The sequence below is a fragment of the Megalobrama amblycephala genome, linkage group LG7 (assembly GCF_018812025.1).
Source record: "Megalobrama amblycephala isolate DHTTF-2021 linkage group LG7, ASM1881202v1, whole genome shotgun sequence".
NCBI lineage: Eukaryota > Metazoa > Chordata > Actinopteri > Cypriniformes > Xenocyprididae > Megalobrama > Megalobrama amblycephala.
In genome coordinates this window covers 54,863,495-54,883,565 of record NC_063050.1, presented here as the reverse complement: position 1 = coordinate 54,883,565, position 20,071 = coordinate 54,863,495, and the positions used below count along the sequence as shown (strand labels likewise).

At 37.7% G+C, this 20,071-nt stretch overlaps 2 protein-coding genes across 4 annotated transcripts in view; both read right to left on the bottom strand.

Annotated features, from left to right (window-relative positions):
• Positions 1 to 14,481, bottom strand: part of rhot1b (ras homolog family member T1) — a 20,771-nt gene extending 6,290 nt beyond the window's left edge. Inside the window, exons 1-14 of one of the 3 annotated variants that reach the window (XM_048198121.1) lie at positions 14,343 to 14,481; positions 11,476 to 11,534; positions 11,276 to 11,357; positions 10,742 to 10,785; positions 10,601 to 10,654; positions 10,049 to 10,101; positions 7,789 to 7,897; positions 5,529 to 5,630; positions 5,288 to 5,386; positions 4,091 to 4,199; positions 3,829 to 3,949; positions 3,164 to 3,248; positions 2,924 to 3,069; positions 2,658 to 2,758 (exon numbers count right to left, since the gene is read on the bottom strand). In XM_048198121.1, the coding sequence (XP_048054078.1) occupies positions 2,658 to 2,758; positions 2,924 to 3,069; positions 3,164 to 3,248; positions 3,829 to 3,949; positions 4,091 to 4,199; positions 5,288 to 5,386; positions 5,529 to 5,630; positions 7,789 to 7,897; positions 10,049 to 10,101; positions 10,601 to 10,654; positions 10,742 to 10,785; positions 11,276 to 11,357; positions 11,476 to 11,508 (1,138 nt within the window). In that variant the 5' untranslated portion in view covers positions 11,509 to 11,534; positions 14,343 to 14,481. Of the gene's footprint in view, positions 1 to 2,657; positions 2,759 to 2,923; positions 3,070 to 3,163; positions 3,249 to 3,828; positions 3,950 to 4,090; positions 4,200 to 5,287; positions 5,387 to 5,528; positions 5,631 to 7,788; positions 7,898 to 10,048; positions 10,102 to 10,600; positions 10,655 to 10,741; positions 10,786 to 11,275; positions 11,358 to 11,475; positions 11,535 to 12,643; positions 13,137 to 14,342 lie in introns of those variants that run through there. The other 2 variants (XM_048198120.1, XM_048198122.1) reach the window with 2 other exon arrangements.
• On the bottom strand, positions 14,173 to 20,071 carry LOC125272932 (E3 ubiquitin-protein ligase RNF135). Its single transcript, XM_048198135.1, has 5 exons — positions 19,730 to 20,071; positions 19,251 to 19,346; positions 19,008 to 19,154; positions 14,880 to 14,994; positions 14,173 to 14,788 (listed from the first exon to the last, which is right to left on the bottom strand). Exons 1-5 carry the CDS (start codon positions 20,057 to 20,059, stop codon positions 14,262 to 14,264), a joined length of 1,215 nt encoding a protein of 404 aa, XP_048054092.1. The 5' UTR covers positions 20,060 to 20,071; the 3' UTR covers positions 14,173 to 14,261.

Sequence of the window (20,071 nt, the reverse complement as noted above, 5' to 3'; positions counted from 1 at the left end):
GGCTACTTTACATGAATGAGAGTGCATTAGCAGGTAGTTGCTGAATCACGGGTGTTTGATTTATTATAAGAACAAACCAGCACATCCAGTGCAAGTAGACTTTGACTATTTAATTTGACTTAACATTATTTTATTTATCCGCTATATTGACAAGACCTTTCTGAAAGATATTGGTTTACTTATGGCTTTTTTGCACTTGAGCTTAACTGAGACTTGAGAGTTTGTAGCCGTTTAAGAGGCTGTTTTGTCGACCTTGATTTATTGCAATTTTGAGGTGTTCAGTTTTATTTTGACTTTAGAAAATAAACATGATTCTCATCTTACAAATCAACTGTTTCTCATTTTTACTGGCATGTCTCTCAGGTGTTGAGGACTAGTGCATCATTGAGCCTACATTCAGCATGAGTAAAATACTTAAAGGTACAATATGTAAAAAATTCTGTCCGCTAGAGGTCGCTAGAGGCCTATTCAAAACAAAGGTGTAGCTTGATGACACCAAGTTTAAACGCGGAATCTTAGGACATGTGGTCTTTAACTTACAACCGGTGAAAAATGTTTGGGATAGGACTCGGGGTGAAATCATGTTCATGGATGCGATTATTAATGTTACTGTAGTATGAAGCAGAGCAAGACCGAGTGTTGTGGGAGCTGAACGAGGCCACTGGAGCGATTGCACAACACACGCCTCACGAGCAGCAGAACTTTTATTATGCCACAGTCGCCGGCGCCGCTTCCGCTTTTCCGGTCATGAGTATGAGGTAACACAGCTCTGTTTATCACAGACATTATAATGTCTATGCTGTTTATCATATTAGATACATTTGACTGTGTTGAAAATTATGTTATAACATTACTCTGTGCGTTCGCTCGGCAGCTGCTGTGAGACACTTGTTACACACTGCAGTAAGATAGATCGATTTTAGAATATCATATTAAATTCTGGATGGCTTGTGTTGATAAATGGCATGCAATTAATTTTAAAACGTATTGTATGATGGAGAAAATGCTGTAGGCTGTTACTAAAAATAAAGCTGCATCTGATTATGCTATGTTAGCTACTTCAAAAAATAGTATTTTTCTCTGAGGCAAGGAGAAGCATGGTACTCGCAAAAAAAACAAAAAAACAATAAAATAAAGAAAACTAGATTTAAACAATAAGACTATGTTGAGCTATAACAACAATTTGTTTATCGGTCTGTAAATATATCAAAACAGTTGTTCCCTTGCCTATTAAAACATGTAATATATTAAAGCGTCTTTGGTGTTTCCATGGTTTCTAAAAAAAAAAAACGGAAACTGAGGGTAACACGGGTATGACGCAACTGACAGACGACTCCTCACACGTCCCGGAGCCTTCATTAAAATAGCAATTTTCTCACAATTTTCTCCACCAGAAAACTGAAGTCTCCATCCAGCTCAGTTCAGTTCTCATCCAATAGTGTCAGTGCATTCAAAAATAATATTGTTGTTGAATATTAAAGGGTTAGTTCACCCAAAAAACAAAATTCTGTCATCAATTACTCACCCTCATGTAGTTCATACCCGTAAGACCTTTGTTCATCTTCGTAAGTTCATTACTCGTCCATAGACAGCAATATAATCAACACTTTTAAGGTCCAGAAAGGAACTAAAGACATTGTTAAAAGCGACGAGAAAACTTTTTATGTGCAAAAACAAAACAAACATACAAAAATAGTGACTTTATTCAACAATATCTTCTCTTCTGTGTCATTTTCATACGTTGTTTATGTCCAGCGCTTCCAAGTTCTACATTAGAATGGCAACTCATTATTATTAGTCGGCTCCTGCATCACACCCATGCGTCGTGCTGCTCACATGTGCAGCTTTAGACAATACTGAGCCGGCATTCGGACGTAAACACAGAAGCCTTCATTGTGCTTACTGAGTCACCTTCGTAAGGATAATGACAGAAAAGAGATTGTTGAATAAAGTCGTTATTTTTGTTTTGTTTTTGCACACAAAAAGTATTCTCTTCATTTCATAAAATTGAGGTTGAACCACTGCAGTCACATCAACGGTTTTAACAATGTCTTTAGTACCTTTCTGGACCTTGAAAGTGGTGATTATATTGCTGTCTATATTGCTCTCGCATTTCATCAAAAATATCTGAATTTGTGTTCTGAAAAAGAACGAAGATCTTACAGGTGTGGAATGACATGAGGGTGAGTAATTAATGACAGAAATTTCATTTATGGGTGAACATGGTGTAAGCAACAAGGTGTGGTTTAATTCCAGCTGTGTCACAAATAGTGTCAAGTGCAGTCAAGGATTTGTCTCATAATTTTATGAAGTTTACAACACGGATTCTGTTATTTTCCTGTATATTATTGTAAAGCTGTTTTGAAACTGCTGTATTGTATAAAGCGCTATATAAATAAAAGTGACTTGACTTGAATGGACTTGATTTCTGCATCTGCAATTACCCTAACAACCACAGGAGGGCTCAGTGACTCACAGGTCACCCAAAGATGAAAATGCTGTCATTATTTTCACATGTTTTAAACAACTTTTCAAATTCAAATGTCCAAGATGGAATCTTTGCATATTCGATTATACAGACTTTTTTTGCTCAAAAATACCCAAGTAGTAGTAATTATATATTTTTTGTTATAGCAAATATATGTCTTTGAACTTACCTGTTATGGCAGATGCCTGAGACTCCTGCTCAGCAATGATGGAGTAACCAAGGTAGCCAAGATATTCTAGACATCGCTGGACATCCAAGTAAGTTGTTAACCTGAAAAAAAGACACCGATAATTGATAAACTGATGAAGCATTTCAAAACCATCCAGACAGTGATGAACAACAGGATTCTCCTGTTCAAAAACACATCATTACATTCACAACATTAAAGATGACTAGAATTCTTGAACTGAGACACATGGCATGATTGATACACACGTCCACTGAGAGAGATAGCCTTGATATGTGATCCAGCCCTGGTCATTAGTGCAGACGGTACTGTTCACATCCATTCCCCAGGGGACATAGGGGAAAACATCGAAGAGATCCATAAGCTCTTCAGGGGATAAAGCACAGTCTCTGTCCTAAAGCAGATACAAAACAAGTTTAATTTAAAACAGTATTCAACTGATCATCCAGAAATGAAAAATGAAGTGAAGGAGCATCAACCACTTGTACCTTATCATGTTTATCAAAGATGCTCTGTAGAAACAGGTAAGCATTGTGATTGAGCTCTGTGGTGCAATCCGGTGGTATTTTTAACCTGTAGGAATGTAAACATTGAGTCGGATGTTGATAACTGTAAGATTAGCAGATTAGCACAGTTGGATTAAATTGGGATTGCTAAAAAGTCTCTAATGGGGAGTGTTCAAAGCAGATTATGAAAGTTCCAGGTTAAGAGAGTTCGAGCCTGTTTTTAATTACTGTAAGGGAGCAGTTAATAAACAGACACATTAAGATTACATTATATTTGTACTATTTATAGTTTTTACTGAAAAAAAAAATGTATTCTTACACTCACATGTAATAAATAATTAATTTATAAAGTTTTTATACAGAGGACAAAATGACAACATGCAACCAACATAACATCTAAGACCCAGTAAAAAGGTCTGTATTTAAAAAAGACCCTGTAAAAACAACTGTGGGGAATATAAACAAACAAACCTGGGGAAAATAAATCTACAGTATGTTCTAACCAACAGAAAATTTATCAAGGTCTCTTCAGACAAGCCAAATGAATAGAAATCAGGTATGAGGCAAAATAAGATGCTGCTGCTTCCACCCATGAAAGAGAATGTGACTTGCTGAAGTAGTGACTGATGGGAAGTGGTTGTTCTTACGGGGGAAACAGGTAGTCCTGATGCAGCTCAAGATCGTCATCATATCCAAACCTCCGCAGTACCGTCCACGTGGTCTCATGCCTTCCTCTTTGGATGAAGAGAGTATGTAGGAAAAGGAAACCTGTGGGAAAAAAACAACTGCCATGATGATCGATTTAAAGATAAAGCTAAGATAAGAGGCCCCGGATATTCCTTTCTGGACAGATTCCTAAGCAAACACAGGGCTGTGTGCAAATGTTAAGCTTCACAAATGCAGCCTTACCTTTGAGAGTGAGCCCATTGTCACGCACTCCATCCGTCAGGTTTTTACTTACAACATTTTTTACATCCTCCAGGGCTTGTGGGGCTAGTGGGGTGTTGAAACAGGTTCTCTAAAAATAAGAAACAGACAATGACATTGAATACACATGACAACATAAAGTTAGTTCATTTGAAAAAGAAAATTCTGTCATCATTTACTCACCATTAAATCATTACAAAACCATAAGAATTCAGTTAATCTTCAAAACAAAAATAAAGACATTTTTAATAATACAAGATTTCGGTCTCTCCACTGAAATTCCATTTCACCACAATTTTGACATGACAAAAGTTAAGAGATTGTAAGACAAATCCATATAATAAACAGATTTAATTTAGGCTTTTATTATTAACAGTGATCAGCAGCACACATACAAAGAGCACATCAAATGTTCATCTTTTAAATTTTAACCTCCTTCATATTTTTGAATTTTGTGTTTCAAAGATGAACAAAAGCATGTTTGAAATAACATGAGAGTAATGACAGAATTTTGACTTTAGGGTGAACTGTCTCTTCAGATTGATTATATTGTTATGGTTTGACTTAACCAAAATATTATGGTAAAACATCGAGTTAGATTGTCTTCTTAAAGGTTAGGACCAACAAATGTTAGTTTAAGTGTATATATATATATATATATATATATATATATATGTAAACATGTCCTTAGGAGACAAAGAAGATTACATTCACAAATACACTTCCATGACCAAAACACCAAATACAATTGTTGAGCATTTATTTCAAAGCCACTGGGATTTACAGGAGATTGGTCCACAAAGGCTTGCTACAATATGATTCAATATGGATGCAGGGATTTTCTCAAGATCAATTGATTGGGAAGATCAATGAGGTCATGCACTGATGTTGGCGATGGGATCTGTGTTCCAATTCTTCTTAATGTTGTCAAAGAGGTTCAGGTCTTGGCTTTGTGGAGGCCAGTTAAACTCTTCCACACCATATTTCATTATGGACCTCACTTTGTGCACAAATGTTATGCAGGAGCAGAAAAAGGCTCTCCCTAAACTGTTGTAACAAGCAGGAAGCAAACAATTCTCTAAAATATAATGATATAACCGTGTTAATTAGAAGATATTCACATATTGTGTTGAGCACCCTAAAAGGACATCAATATACCATACACAGCAGGTATCTCACCTGAAAAAAGGTGAGCTCATAATCATTGAGGATGCCATTGTTGTCTAAATCTGACACCTTAAAAATTCGTGTCAATGCTCGAACACAGGCAGGCCTCATCTGTGAACCAAAAAAATAAAATAAAATAATAAATTAATTAATTAATTAAAACCCCTTAAACTTCAGAACACAATACATGAAGTACTGTACGGTTTAAGCAACTACATATTAAAAAGTATTTCACACACAAAGATGTGCAGACCTCTTTCTTTTCTGGACAGTAGAGTGGCCCTGTAGGGTGAAGGACAGCCTTCTGTGCATAGTAAAATAACTCTGAAATATTCTTCAGATTCTTAGCAGAACACTATGAAAAGAGGTAGAAAAGATACACATTAAACATTAAAATGTGCTACACAATCAAAGAAATTATAGGAATACAGGATTTTTTTATCGGAACAATTTAAAGTTACAGATAAGATTAAGCTTTTTGCAAATCTAAAAACTAGAGATGGGACTTTAGCTTGATCAATTAACAAAAATGCAGTATAAATCCTTACAGTAAAGCGTAAGGAATTCACCCATGAACCAGACAAATAGCAACAAAGAATTTTCCAAAAGAGGTGAATATGCCTGTGCCATGTTAAACCCATGAAGTTCAATAGTTAAAGGGTTAGTTCACCCAAAAATGAAAATGTCCAACTGCATTTAGCATTCGCTTAGTGAGGTCTGATCGCGCTCTGACAACGGCAGTGATGTCTCGCGGATATACTTCAATGAGAGCAAGACATCACTGCCGCTGTCAGAGCGCGATCAGACCTTACTAAGCGAGTGCTGAACACAGTTGGACATAGTGGTGTATTAGAGGTAAAAAAAATTATATAAATACTGTTCGGTTTATCACACAAACCGATCGTTTCGTGTCTTAGGACATCAATGTGTCGTCACGAGCCGCAGGGTTTAATTTGGACTTGTCTATGCAATTTTTATTTACTCTTATAGTAGAAGTTCCTATCCACTCGCATTATTTGACTGACAGACGGCAACGGTTGGAGTTAAAAATCATCATTTATGTTCTACTGAAGAAACAAAGTCACCTACATCTTGGATGCGCTGGGGGTAAGCAGATAAACAACAAATTTTCATTTTTGGGTGAACTATCCCTTTAAGATATTTTTGATGAAATCCGAGAGGTATCTGACAGCAATTTAACCACCACTTTCAAGGTCCAGAAAGGTACAAAAGACATTGTTAAGCCGCCGTTCTGACATAGAACCTGGAAGTGCTGAACGTAAACAGCATATGAGAGTAACACAGAATTGTGATGCGCGGGTCATCTCATAACGCGCGGGTCATCTCATATTTTTTTTTGCACAGCGAACGTAAAAACGCTAAATGAACATTTCCGTGTGTTAAATAAAACAAAAGTTCAGTGGTTATGTAGCGTAGGCTGTAAACTGTTGTTATACAGATCTGAAATAATTTTTTTTTTAGCCTATTAGATGAATACAAACGCTGCTTTGTAAATGTTGAAAATGTTTATCATTATCTTGTTATTAATATGACCTGATTTATGGTTCACATTCATAATTGTATGTCGTTGCCAGTTTACAGGGCGATGTTTCCAAGCACTTTCAGGCTGAAATAAAGGCTGTTTTGATTTAACATTACAATGCCTAGTATGTCTATTTAATGGTCGCGGGTGCGGGGCGGGGCGGCTTGTAAAAATAGATACAGTGGTGCGGGGCGGGCTGGGGCAGGCCAAATAATTTCATAAAAGCGGGACCCGCGGGTTGGAAGAAAAACCGACCCGCCCATCACTAACACAAAAGAGAAGGTACTGTTAAAGTCGTTATTTTTGTTTTGTTTTTGCGCACAAAATGTATTCTCATCGCTTCATAACTTTAAGGTTGAACCACTGCAGTCACATCAACTTTTTTAATGATGCCTTTAGTACCTTTCTGGACCATGAAAGTGGTGGTTAAATTGCTATTTATAGAGGAGTCATATACTTCTCGGAGTTCATCAAAAATATCTTAATTTGTGTTTCGAAGATGAACAAAGGTCTTACAGGTGTGGAACGACATGAGGGTGAGTAATTAATGACAGAATTTTAATTTTTTTGGTGAACTAACTCTGTAAAACAATAAATGAATACAGTTTTACATCTTTAGAGCTCACCTGACCATACATATTTAAGTACACCTTTTTTTTTTAATACCATAAATTATTTTCTTATACATCCTTGACTCCGCCTTGCAATGTACACTCCACTTCAATTTAGCTGGAGATTATTGGGGACTTCAAAAATACCTAAAAATTGGTGGAGATTCTGGGGAGTGGCTTCCTCTTTTTTGAGTATCATGCCTTTGGAATGAAATATTTTACTGGAATCCACACAGCATACAGACTACTATAATCTGAATGCACATGACCTATTTGATGGTTAAATGAGATGTCAGGGATAAGGAGACATTCAGCTGCTCAGCACACAAATAAATATGAATATGCATGGCTTGACATACCTCCACACAAGTCTCTATTTCTGTGTATTTGTTCATGATGGGAAGGACAGTCTCCATACTACTATGTTCAACCAGATCAGATTTATTCCCCACAAGGATCAGCGGAACCCTTTAACAAATGCGTGCACACACACACGCCCACACACACGCGCGCAAACACACACACACACACACACACACACACACACACACACACACACACACACACAGTGAAAGGTAAACACAAACAGCTACTGGTTATTTTTAGTAGGGACCGGGGTGTCCAATCCTGCTCCTGCAGGGCCAGTGTCCTGCAGGGTTCAGCTCCATCCCCAATTAAACACAAGTTGGAGCTAAACTCTGCAGGACAGTGGCCCTCCAGGACAGAGTTTGGACAAACATAGACATATACACTATATTGCCAAAAGTTTTGGGATGCCTGCCTTTACGTGCACATGAAATTTAATGACATCCCATTCTTAATCCGTAGGGTTTAATATGGAGTTGGCCCACCCTTTGCAGCTATTACAGCTTCAATTCTTCTGGGAAGGCTTTCCACAAGGTTTAGGAGTGTGTCTATGGGAATTTTTGACCATTCTTCTAGAAGCGCATTTGTGAGGTCTGGCAGTGATGTTGGCAAGAAGGCCTGGCTCGTAGTCTCCACTCTAAATCATCCCAAAGCTCTTCTATTGGGTTGAGGTCAGGACTCTGTACAGGCCAGTCAAGTTCATCCACACAAAACTCGCTCATCCATGTCTTTACGGACCTTGCTTTGTGCACTGTTATGCAGTCATGTTGGAACAGGAAGGGGCCATCCCCAAACTGTTCCCAAATAGTTGGGAGCATGAAATTGTCCAAAATATCTGAAGCATTAAGAGCTCCTTTCACTGGATCTAAGGGGCCAACAAACCCTAAAAAACAACCCAACACCATGATCCCCCCTCCATCAAACTTTACACTTGGCACAATGGAGTCAGACAAGTACCGTTCTCCTGGCAACCGTCAAACCCAGACTCGTCCATCAGATTGCCACACAGAGAAGCATGATTCATCACTCCAGAAACACGTCTCCACTGCTCTAGAGTCCAGTGGCGGCATGCTTTACACCACTGCATCCAACGCTTTGCATTGCATTTGGTGATGTAAGGCTTGGATGCATCTGCTCGGCCATGGAAACCCATTCCATGAAGCTCTCTACGCACTGTTCTTGAGCTAATCTGAAGGCCACATGAAGTTTGGAGGTCTGTAGATATTGACTTCTGCGCACTGTGAGCCTCAGCATGCGCTGACCCCGCTCTGTGATTTTACGTGGCCTACCACTTCGTCGTTGAGTTGCTCTTGTTCCCAATTGCTTCCACTTTGATATGATACCACTATCAGTTGACTGTGGAATATTTGGTAGTGAGGAAATTTCACGAATAGACTTATTGCACAAGTGGCAACCTATCACGGTACCACACTTGAATTCACTGAGTTCCTGAGAGCGAGCCATTCTTTCACAAATGTTTGTAGAAGCAGTCTGCATGCCTAGGTGCTTGATTTAACACACCTTTGGCCATGGAAGTGATTGCAACACCTGAATTCAATGATTTGGAGGGGTGTCCCAATACTTTTGGCAATATAGTGTACAGTATGAGGAAATTATTATACAGACTGTGAAAGAAATCTGCCGCTATTTCCATTTAATTGTGACTTTAAGAGGCTGTGCAAACCGTGAATATATAGGACAGTTTATTTTTTTGTTTTTTCTGCCACTGCCCCTTTTCATGTGAGATGACCAATAAAAGTACATTTTCAGATTCATGAAAGTGTTTCAAATTGTTAGCTGGCAGTAAAATTGACAGAAATTGATCATATGTAAATTGTGTGTAAAACATCATAATGTTGTATGTTCTTTTAGGCAAACTGATAACAATGCATTCTGATATGCACACTATTTACCATAAAAATGTTATATTATATTTAATATAACATTATATTAATTATATTTACCATATAATAAAATTAATTAGTGAACCAATTAGTTCAGTGTGAAAAATAAATTTCATTGATAAACAAAAATGATTGAAAACTGCCACGTAGTCCACTTTCCTTTTTATTATAGAAAGCGGAAATGTATTATTATATTTACTATTAATCTAAGCACCAGTAGTATTTGTCTGCAAGCTTAACACTTTCATTAAATAATTTCTGTTACTGTAATGGCATGTGACCAGAAGTCCAGAAGATCCCACAGCATACAATGGAGCACACTGAACCATTAATACCAGCAGGTACCTACCTGCTATCTTTGTCTGTTCTCTCATTTATCAGAGGAATCCAGTGACTTGTCACCTGTGACAAAGACATTATTTACAAAATCTGAAAGCTACTGAAAGACCTGTTCACATCAAGGATGATAATGATAACTATAACAACGACTATAAAGTTTTAATAATCATTCTAATTCTATCAGAATCCACACCACAACTATAACAATGACAAGGAACAATATTGTTAGAATCACTTTCAGAATGATTTCTACCAGCTGATGAATAATAAAAACATTGACAGCCAATCAGATTCCACCCGACTTTAAAGAGCTTGAGCATTTAAAGTGGCATGCAGCATAACTACTTATAATAAACAGAACATTATTGTGAGCTGGTTTGGACACTTATATAGTTATATATCTTAATAGATACTATTCTTGATGTGAATGGGCCTTTACATGTGCCATGTAGGAACAAGTAAAATATATGTAAATTGTATTATCAGACGTATCTGGAAATCACGGATCAAATAACCAATTATTATAATGAACGATTAAGTTATTCTGATCAAGTTCTCTCACCTTCTCAATAGACTTCTTGTTGTTCACTGAGTAGACTATACATATAACATTGGCCTAAAAAGGGATGCAAATATCATTTCTCTGAAGATATCAACAACAACAACAAAAAATCTCTTTGAGTGTTGTTAATCCATATCTTACCTTTGATATCTCTTGATACAGTTGTTCATCTGTTTGTTCAGCTTCTGTGTATATTTAAAAAATATATTGTTATCTCCTCTCCATTAAATAATAATAATTAAAATATTTATTTAAAATTAACAAAAAGTATTTTATTTGTGTAAATAGTGTTAAATATCATTTATGCATAGTGCAAATAGTGGCAGATACAGTGTACTGTAGTATGTTATAAAACATTATCCAATAATAACAACATATTCTGTTCATATATTGTGTATTTATTAAATATACATATATTATAATATATGCTGCCTTATTGGAACTTTACTTATCCCTATCCCTAAAGTCCTCCACTTACACCAACCCCTGAAGTTAATTTAAATAGCCTTTGCCACAAGTTGGGCTTCTGGCACTATTTGCACAGTGTAAGTAGACACTCCAAAAGAATGTCAGTAAAGTTGTGTATTTGCTATCATCATTAAATCATATCATCAATATCAGTATCGGCCATTGAACTATTTTACATGACCACTAACTGAATTGCTTGTTTAATACCTGAGTAGTCTACTATATGAGTGGGGACTCTCTCTGGTGTGACATCTGCTGGTATAGTGATCTCCTCAGCTCTGTAAGGAACCTATTATGACAAAAAGATCCATACTGACAACAAACAGACATTGCAAATAATTGCAAATAATAACGTCCGTGAGAATAATAATTTTTACAAAGAATGTAATAATAACAATAATACATACCACAGCTGGGAATTCCTCACTGACCAATGACATGATCAGGGATGTCTTCCCCACTTTGGCTGTTTATACACACAAACAAAAAGAGTATTAGGGGGAGACCAGGAGGGCAGGAGATCAGGGGGGAGGGGTAGGGGGAGACCAGGGGGCAATTGTAACAAATTTTGGTCATGTTGTAATTGAGAAATTGAGAATTGCAAAATGAGTTTCATGGTTCTGTGTCTTTTCTGATTGGTGTAATTTGAGATGTTACAATTGCCCCCTGTTACATTTGCCCCTGGTCCCCCCCTACTGGATTCCTTATCTCCACACATCAACCTGGTCAACCCTGAAATCCTTAACATAATCTAGACACGAGAATTCCTCATGCAATTTTAATTTATAATTTAATTTATAAGCCAGATGAAACACTATTACGGTCATAAAATAACAGACATTCTTTGCAGAGCTCAGAAAGGGAAATACATTTGAGTGTGACAAACTGCAATATTTACCAACCTTTTGCATTCCATAAAAACCTGTCACAGATTAACCTATTCTTCCTTTTATTTTAAACAGGCCTTCATGGACCACAACAGATCTTCTTCAATGCTTCAGGAGTCAGAACCCTCAAATTATGGATTTTGCAAATGCTGCAAACCTAGATGTCATTTTATATACCTAGTGAGCTGCCTACCAAGAAAACCTTCTATAGGCTAAACCTAGTGAGCTGCCTACCAAGAAAACCTTCTATAGGCTAAACCTAGTGAGCTGGCTACCAAGACAGTATTATTGGGCATCTCACACACACTTTGCCCAGCTCAGACTGAAACGGGAACATAAAGATGCTCAAAAACGTTGCCTAGATACTATAGGAAGTTCACTATCCCTCTCATCCTTACATTGTCATACATAAATATAACCAAATGTCTATGTTCAATGTTACTGTTATGAAGCAATGCGCTATCATTACAAGAGCAGGTCTGCAGCGACAGTACAGTAACCTTGTCATCAACCATAACTGTCATTCCATCTAATGTTACAGAGCGACAATTTCAAACAATTCTATCGTCTATAAGCTGAATATTTCAGAGGAAGACTGTAAATGTTAATTTATTTAAGGTTCACTTATTTAAAGGTTACGGTAATTTCGTAACAAATAAGGACAACATCCCATTAATAAGAGACTTACGTTCTCCAACCAGCAGAATCCTCACGTCTTTTCGCATATTTCACACTTCGCATTTACCCGATTATAATCTTCAAGATTTTACAGGCGTCCACAGCAATCCACATCAATCTTCACACTAAATAAGCTTGACATTATGTAAAAATCAAAACAAGTTTATTTTTAAAATCACAGCGCAATACATAAGCATCGGTATTAATTTGCATTACTGGAGCCTAAAGTGGTGGAGTGGAGACACTCAGTGGCTGTTAACTGTTGTAGATGTAACGCGCACACGCCTCCTGCTGACCTCCAACATGACTACGGGTCTCACAAAGGGACAAACCATGCAAAAGTCAAAAGATGCACGATTCTTCCGTTTTAATATAGAAAGTTATTAGTTAAGAATCACTTTTTACATGTTTTCAAGATACATCATATTATTCCATCAAATTAACTCATATCCAAGCGCCTAAACACAATTAAGCAAAAAAAAAAAAAAAAAAAAAAAAAAAAAAAGGTCTCCACTAGACCCCGAAGGTGTGCTGTGGTATCTGGCACCAAGATGTTAGCAGCAGATCCTTTAAGTCCTGTAAATTACAAGGTGGGGCCTCCATGGATTGGACTTGTTTGTTCAGCATATCCTACAGATGCTCAATTGGATTGAGATCTGTGGAATTTGGAGGACAAGTCAACACCTCAAACTCATTGTTGTGCTCCTTAAACCATTCCTGAACCATTTTTGCTTTGTGGCAGGGTGCATTATCCTGCAGAAAGAGGCCACAGCCACCAGGGAATACCATTTCCATGAAAGGGTGTTCATGGTCTGCAACAATGCTTACGTAGGTGGTACGTGTCAAAGTAACATCCACATGGATGGAAGGACCCAAGGTTTCCCAGCAGAACATTGCCTAAAGCATCACACTGCCTCTGCCGGCTTGCCTTCTTCCCATAGTGCATCCTGGTGCCATGTGTTCCTCAGGTAAGCGATGCACACACACCCGGCCATCCACGTGATGTAAAAGAAAACGTGATTCATTAGACCAGGCCACCTTCTTCCATTGCTCCATGGTCCAGTTGATGCTCACATGCCCACTATTGCCGCTTTTGGCGGTGGACAGGGGTCAGCATCGGCACCCTGATTGGTCTGCGGCTATGCAGCTCCACATGCAACAAACTGCGATTCACTACTGTGTATTCTGACACCTTTCAATCAGAACCAGCATTAACTTTTCTGTTGGATGTGACTACACGGGCCAGCCTTCGCTCCCCACGTGCATCAGTGAGCCTTTACCGCCCATGACCCCGTCGCCAGTTCACCACTGTTCCTTCCTTGGACCACTTTTGATAGATACTGACCACTGCAGACCAGGAAACCCCACAAGACCCCATCAACTTTGAGGACAAAATGTTCACTTGCTGCCTAATATATCCCACCCACTAACAGAATTACATAGAATATTTATGGTGGTGTAGCTAAAGGGTAAATGCCAGAAAGCCAAATGAGATTACGCAGGTATTGAAAACTTAAAAAAACTTAAAAAAAATAAAAATAAAAATAATAGAAATAGGATATATACTCTGTAAGCAAAATGGAGTGTATAAGCTATTGTAAATTCTATGGATCAATTTTATCCTACACTCAATGTCTAGGAAAGGTTAAGGCATTTTGCGACAATCCATAAAGCCAGAAGACAGGTCTGACAGGGCCAGAGAAATTCACCTGGAAACTGTGTAATTCAAGCAGGCTATCATCCAGACCCTGAAAGCACAACTGTCCTTTTGCCATATCCAGAATGACTCTGATCCCATTAGGGACACTATGCTTTACAGGGATCTTTATATTGTTGTGACAAGCACTCAGTTGCCTACTGCTCCACTCCAAACACCAAGACGAAGAAGTCTTTCCCAATCTCTCGTTACGCATCAGATCGGGATACGCCACCCCAACAGCCCATCCAGTGCTGAATGTGGTGTCCACATCCCAGTAAAACCACCCTCCTGTAAATTCCTGCTCAGCCATCCACTGACAGGCATCAAAACGGCCAGGTGAAGTTCTTCCTTGCCCCAGTTGTGTTTCCACTGTACGGCGCTCTGTATGAAAAACCAGCCTTCTGTTTCCCAGCTGGGGAGAGAAGGAAAGCTCAACAAACTTTGCCTGAAGAGCAGCTGGGAGGGAGAGAGAGACATTTAAGTAATAACATGAATATCAATATTAGTCAAACATGTATGAAAATCACAGTTAGCATAAAAACATTACCCTCAGCACAGTCACTGTTGTGGTGCTGTGCTCCTGCACTGGGAGTAGGTCGAGCATCCTCAAACAGAGAGTCTGAATTCTCTGGATCCTCTTCTACAAACTCCTGTGAACTATCCTGAAAGAGATTATGTTTTTGACAATCAGCCCATTTCTATGGGAGAACTGTAAACATATTCCTCAGCATTCTTCATTACATCAATTTTAAGAAGATCCCTAAATCACTAGCCAATACATGTACTTGCTGGGCTGGTGTGATTTAATGAAAATACTTTGGTTCCAAAAGCTCTCATTTAGACATCTCGTAAAAACATAATGGGTCTCATCTACTTCTCATGCGTGCACACAATTCATCATGAATAATATATACATTTGTACATTCACTACCATTTGAGAGTTTGGGGTCAGTAAGAAGCTTTTGAAACAAACAAACTAAGGCCCAAACAAAAAAATGGCAACATTTTTTTTTTCATTCTTCGTTTAGGGGTAAAACGAAGTTCGAAATATGTGAGCAGCGATATACTGTTATCAAACATCTACACCTACCTATTACGTAATCACCACGGACCAATGGTAGCACAAAGGTGTTTAAGAGCCGAAGCAAACTTTTCCAGAAATTTCGCTTTGGCAAGCTGTTTCGAACTCCCAAAACAAATTCCAAAGAAGTTCATTCTTCGATTTTCGATTGAAATAATCAGGGCCTTTATGCTTTAGGCTGCATTTATTTGATAAAACATTAAGTAAAATCAGTTATATTATTGCAATTCAAGAATGCAGGGTATAAGTGCAGTTCATGATGGTTAATGATGGTCAGGTGTGTGAAATTCAAGGCATTGACGCTTCCTTACAGATCTACCACAGGCTCGGCACCCTCCTACTTCCACTCACTCTTACGCATCAACACTCCTACCAGAAGCCTACACTCATTAAAGGAGCGAAGGCTCATGGTACCATCACAGAGAGGCACGAAATCACTCTCCAGAACATTCTCGTACACTTTTCCTTGCTGGTGGAATGATCTTCCTGCCTTCATCTGGAATCCATGGCAATATTCAAAAGACAGCAGGAAACTCATCCCTTTCGTGAGCACTTATCCTCATCCTAAAAAAAAAAAAAAAATTCTATACCTATCCTTTCACTTCCTTTAATCCCTCTCTATTGTAGCTTATGATACTCTGAGTACTGCCTAAAACTTGTATTGTGAGCACGTCTTGTGTCTATTTGCCTCGTCATGACGACTCGCTTGTTGTATTCCTCACTTGTAAGTCGCTTTGGATAAATGTAAATGTAAATTAGAATGTGGGCAAGCCGAGAGTGAGTGGAGTGTGTTGAGAGAGGCGGAGCCTTTACAAGTTTCAGACATCCTTCAGAAATCATTCTAAAGGCTGAAATACACTTCATGACTTTTCATGCTGTGCTAGATTTTTACAGTCTCTAGGAGTCTACGCTAGTTGCCATAAGTCAGAGTCAGTCTGCAGATTTTGTATGGCAAGCTGTTTAGACTTTTAATCATTCCAAGGATATTTTTTGATATCAAGAATTAAATTTTGAAAGTTTTGAACAGTTTACATTACTAGTTATAGAAACTGCATAACTAAGTGTCCCTTCAACAGTGGTCCTGGAGTACCCCCAGCACTGCACATTTTAGATGTCTCCTTAATCAAACACACCTTAGTAAAGACTCTAAAGATGCATTCAAGCCATGTCGTAATTACCATAATTACAAGAGTTCAACTTGTAAAGAGCATCAATGTCCTCATTGAGATCATAATTACAACTTCTAAGCTGGGATTTTTTTTTAAAGCTCCTACTTGTACCAGGTGACCACTGTACCACCTGACCACTGCACATCCATATCCACTGTTAACTTCCTGGCTGCATCCGAAAACTGAAAAATGCTGCCTTTGGAGGATGCATTCCAATGTCCAGATCCAAAGTTAGCTTAACTCGTGAGATGCCGTCATCTGATCGATTTTGAAGGCAGCATAGATGTATCCTTTGCTGCCTTTGATATCCCACAATCCTGTGCTTTCCATTCTGTGACAGTTGAGCTAAAAAATAATGAAAGTTGCGGTTGGTGGTCAGTTTGTGTGAAAATGTACGTTTTTGACCATTGTTTTCCACTTTTGATGTCATTTCTAGCGAAAAATTACTACTGTAGTAATTAAATATTTGCTTAGTGATCACCAAAGCTATCTCTATTTTGTTGTACATCATTTAACCTTTACGCTGCCTCAGTCTGTCCGAAATCAGTTTAGTGAGGTACCTTCATGCACAAATGCTGCCTGCAAAGTCATTGCCTGATAGGGCAGTAAGGCAACAAGTCAGCTGCCTAAATTTTCAGATGTAGCAGGTATCATGGGGATACCTTTATTTGACAGATTTTTGAACATAGTGGGAAATTACTATTATAGTAATTAAATATTCGCTTATTTATCACCAAAGCTCTCTCTATTTTGTTGTAGATCATTAAATTGTCAAACTGTTGAAATCAGTTTTGTGAGGTGCCTTAGTGTGCAAACATTGCCTGCAAAGTCAATGCCTGATAAAGCAGTGAAGCAACAAGTCAGCAACCTAAGTTTACGAACACAGCCATGATCTCTTTATTGGTATATATGAGGGCCTTGGATCACATGTTCCTTGATTTATAGTAGTATTTGAGTTTATTGCCACATCTACTTCACAGACTATAATACAAAATAAAACATATTTTATAAAACAAAATGCTATACATATAATTCTATAAAAGATTATTTTGTTAGAAATTGTAAAAGTTTTTCTAGGTCCATCTTACAAAATAAATCCTTAAAAATTTGTCCTTACAATAATATTTGTCTCATGACATTACAAATTGGGCTGACCAAAAACATGCTTTATCGACAAGTTGGTGCTACACTATTGGCATTTTGGTGATGTGTGCCTTGACAACCAATCACATTACAGCCCTGATGTCATTGTATTTCTTCCAGAGTTGTGCGACAGTATTCAATCACTCTTTCCAGATATCACAAAAATGAATGAGAAGTGCCATAAACTGAATCCTACCTGCTGCAAAATTGTCTGTTACTCTTATAAAACAGCATTTTTCAGTATAAACTCTAAAAATAGATCAATCCAAAATGAATGTTTAATGGCAAACATGTTGAAGATTAGCCAATATAGGCTGTAGATTTATTAAATGATAAACTGTGTTCCCACAAAAGGGAATACAGCCTCTCCTCCATTGACATCCGTTCAAAAAAAAAAAAAAACTGCCTCTGGTCTCCTTCCCTAAATATTGCAATGCTACAATTTGTTTTCTAAACTTGGAGGCTTGCCATAAAGCTGCTTTCTCCAAGACCTCAAATATGTGTGTTAGATAAAAGAGATTAAAAAATGGGGGTACTCCAGGACCAGGATTGGGAACAACTGGCCTATATAAATGGTGTTTTTTGTGTTCCAATTGGTTTTGAAAATTACACACAAGATCTTGCTTGCTGCTGTGCTCTCAAGTGACAGAGCATCTTCAAAATATCTCTATTATATCAAAATTTAGCTTTTGAGCAAACACGTAATAACAGTTGTATATAGCAGTATCTAATTATATATTGTATACAGCAGTATCTAAAAGCACTATATAAATGCTTCATTCATTCAGTATGCAGAAGCATGCAGAAAATTCAGCACCATCACAACGGAAGATATACACCATAATGAATGAGTATGATAAATTAACTTTTTAGGTTTTTAATGATTTGGGATGTGTCAATCTGTCAACAACAGTTTAAATACAGCTTAAAAGTGAACGCAAAGAAACAATACATATGTGAACATCTGTAAAGCTTTTGATGAGGGGAGCTGAGAGCCACAAAGAACACTGCTTTGCAGCTTGTAGAAAAGGGGCCGTGACTTATTTGGTGGCAGAAGCTCTAGAACGGCTAACATCACAAACAGAATCTTTAATAATTATTTAAATTTATTTAAATGTTATGTAGTGTTTTCCCACACAGAGAACTGTACACATACACACAAACATAATGTTCTTTGTTGGCTTTCCTCAGAGTCCTGTATATATAGAGTGCAAACTTTCATAATGGTATTGTTACAGTTGTATATCTGAGTGTATATCTTTAGATACCAAAGGTGCTGTACCTCTGTACTGTACTGAGAAGGTTGTTCCTGATGATCCCCTGATGTCTGACTAAAACTTCTGTCAGCATAACTTGAAGCATCACTGTCTATTGATGAACTGGTTACATCCATCGAAACAGTCGAGGAATCATAAATGCCAAACCCATCCTGAGTCATACAAAATTCACTCATTATTATTTTTTAAGATTCATTTTCATATAGTACATGTGCAAATTTTAAAGTACTAAGAGCTAAACATATTACCTCACAAGCCTGAGTTGAATTCAATTCAGCTGAAAGAGAATCTTCTGTCTTTTTGATCTCAGATTTTAACCAGTCCAGACGTTTCATTAAAGTATCCTAAAGAGCAAGCAGCTGAAGTTAGAATAGACTGAAAGTTAGCACACCAGACCAGATAGGCTACACTACACTTGCCAGGTGTGTGTTTGCATGAGTGTGTGATCAACATCAGTTCTTTAGATTAGATGACCAAAAACACAAATAACCAATAACTTTTTTTTTTTTCTTAAACAATAGGAATTTAGGTTAAAATTAAATAGATCCCTACTGAAAAGTGCCTGCCTATACTGGTTTTCTGGGTAAAGGTGATACTCTTTCCAGTCTACAGTGGCTAGGTGAAAAATGCCCAAAACTAGCTCAGACTAGTCATAGATAAAACATTGTTATACTAGATTAAAGCATAATAAACCGTGAACTTGGTCAAATTAAGACCATGAACTTGCCACTTTAGTTCTCCCAGCGTGTTGTGGGTTATAGTCTTGATCTGTTTCTGCCAGAATCTGCTCCCATCTGTCGCGACCACCAAGCTCCTGTAATTCCAGTATGTCACACAGAGTGAAGTTAATTTTTAGTTTACTACTCCTTATATCTGTCCGGCACTGTGGGCAATCTCTCTTTGCGCAGCTACGTGCCCAACATTCATTGATGCACTTCAGACAATAGTTATGCCCACAAATTAGCGTAACTGGCTTTGTAAAAATATTAAAACATATTAAGCATTTAAGATTGTTCGCGACGAACTTCACGATATCCTCATATAATGCTGACATCATGTCAACAATTTT

Excerpts from the sequence above, each read along its gene's own strand:
- LOC125272932 (XM_048198135.1), bottom strand. The coding sequence starts at position 20,059 with ATGATGTCAGCATTATATGAGGATATCGTGAAGTTCGTCGCGAACAAT. Across the intron at positions 14,995-19,007 it reads CTTCTCAGTACAGTACAGAG|GATAGTTCACAGGAGTTTGT; the intron begins GTACAGCACCTT and ends AATCTCTTTCAG. Across the intron at positions 14,789-14,879 it reads CAACAGTGACTGTGCTGAGG|CTGCTCTTCAGGCAAAGTTT; the intron begins GTAATGTTTTTA and ends TCTCCCTCCCAG.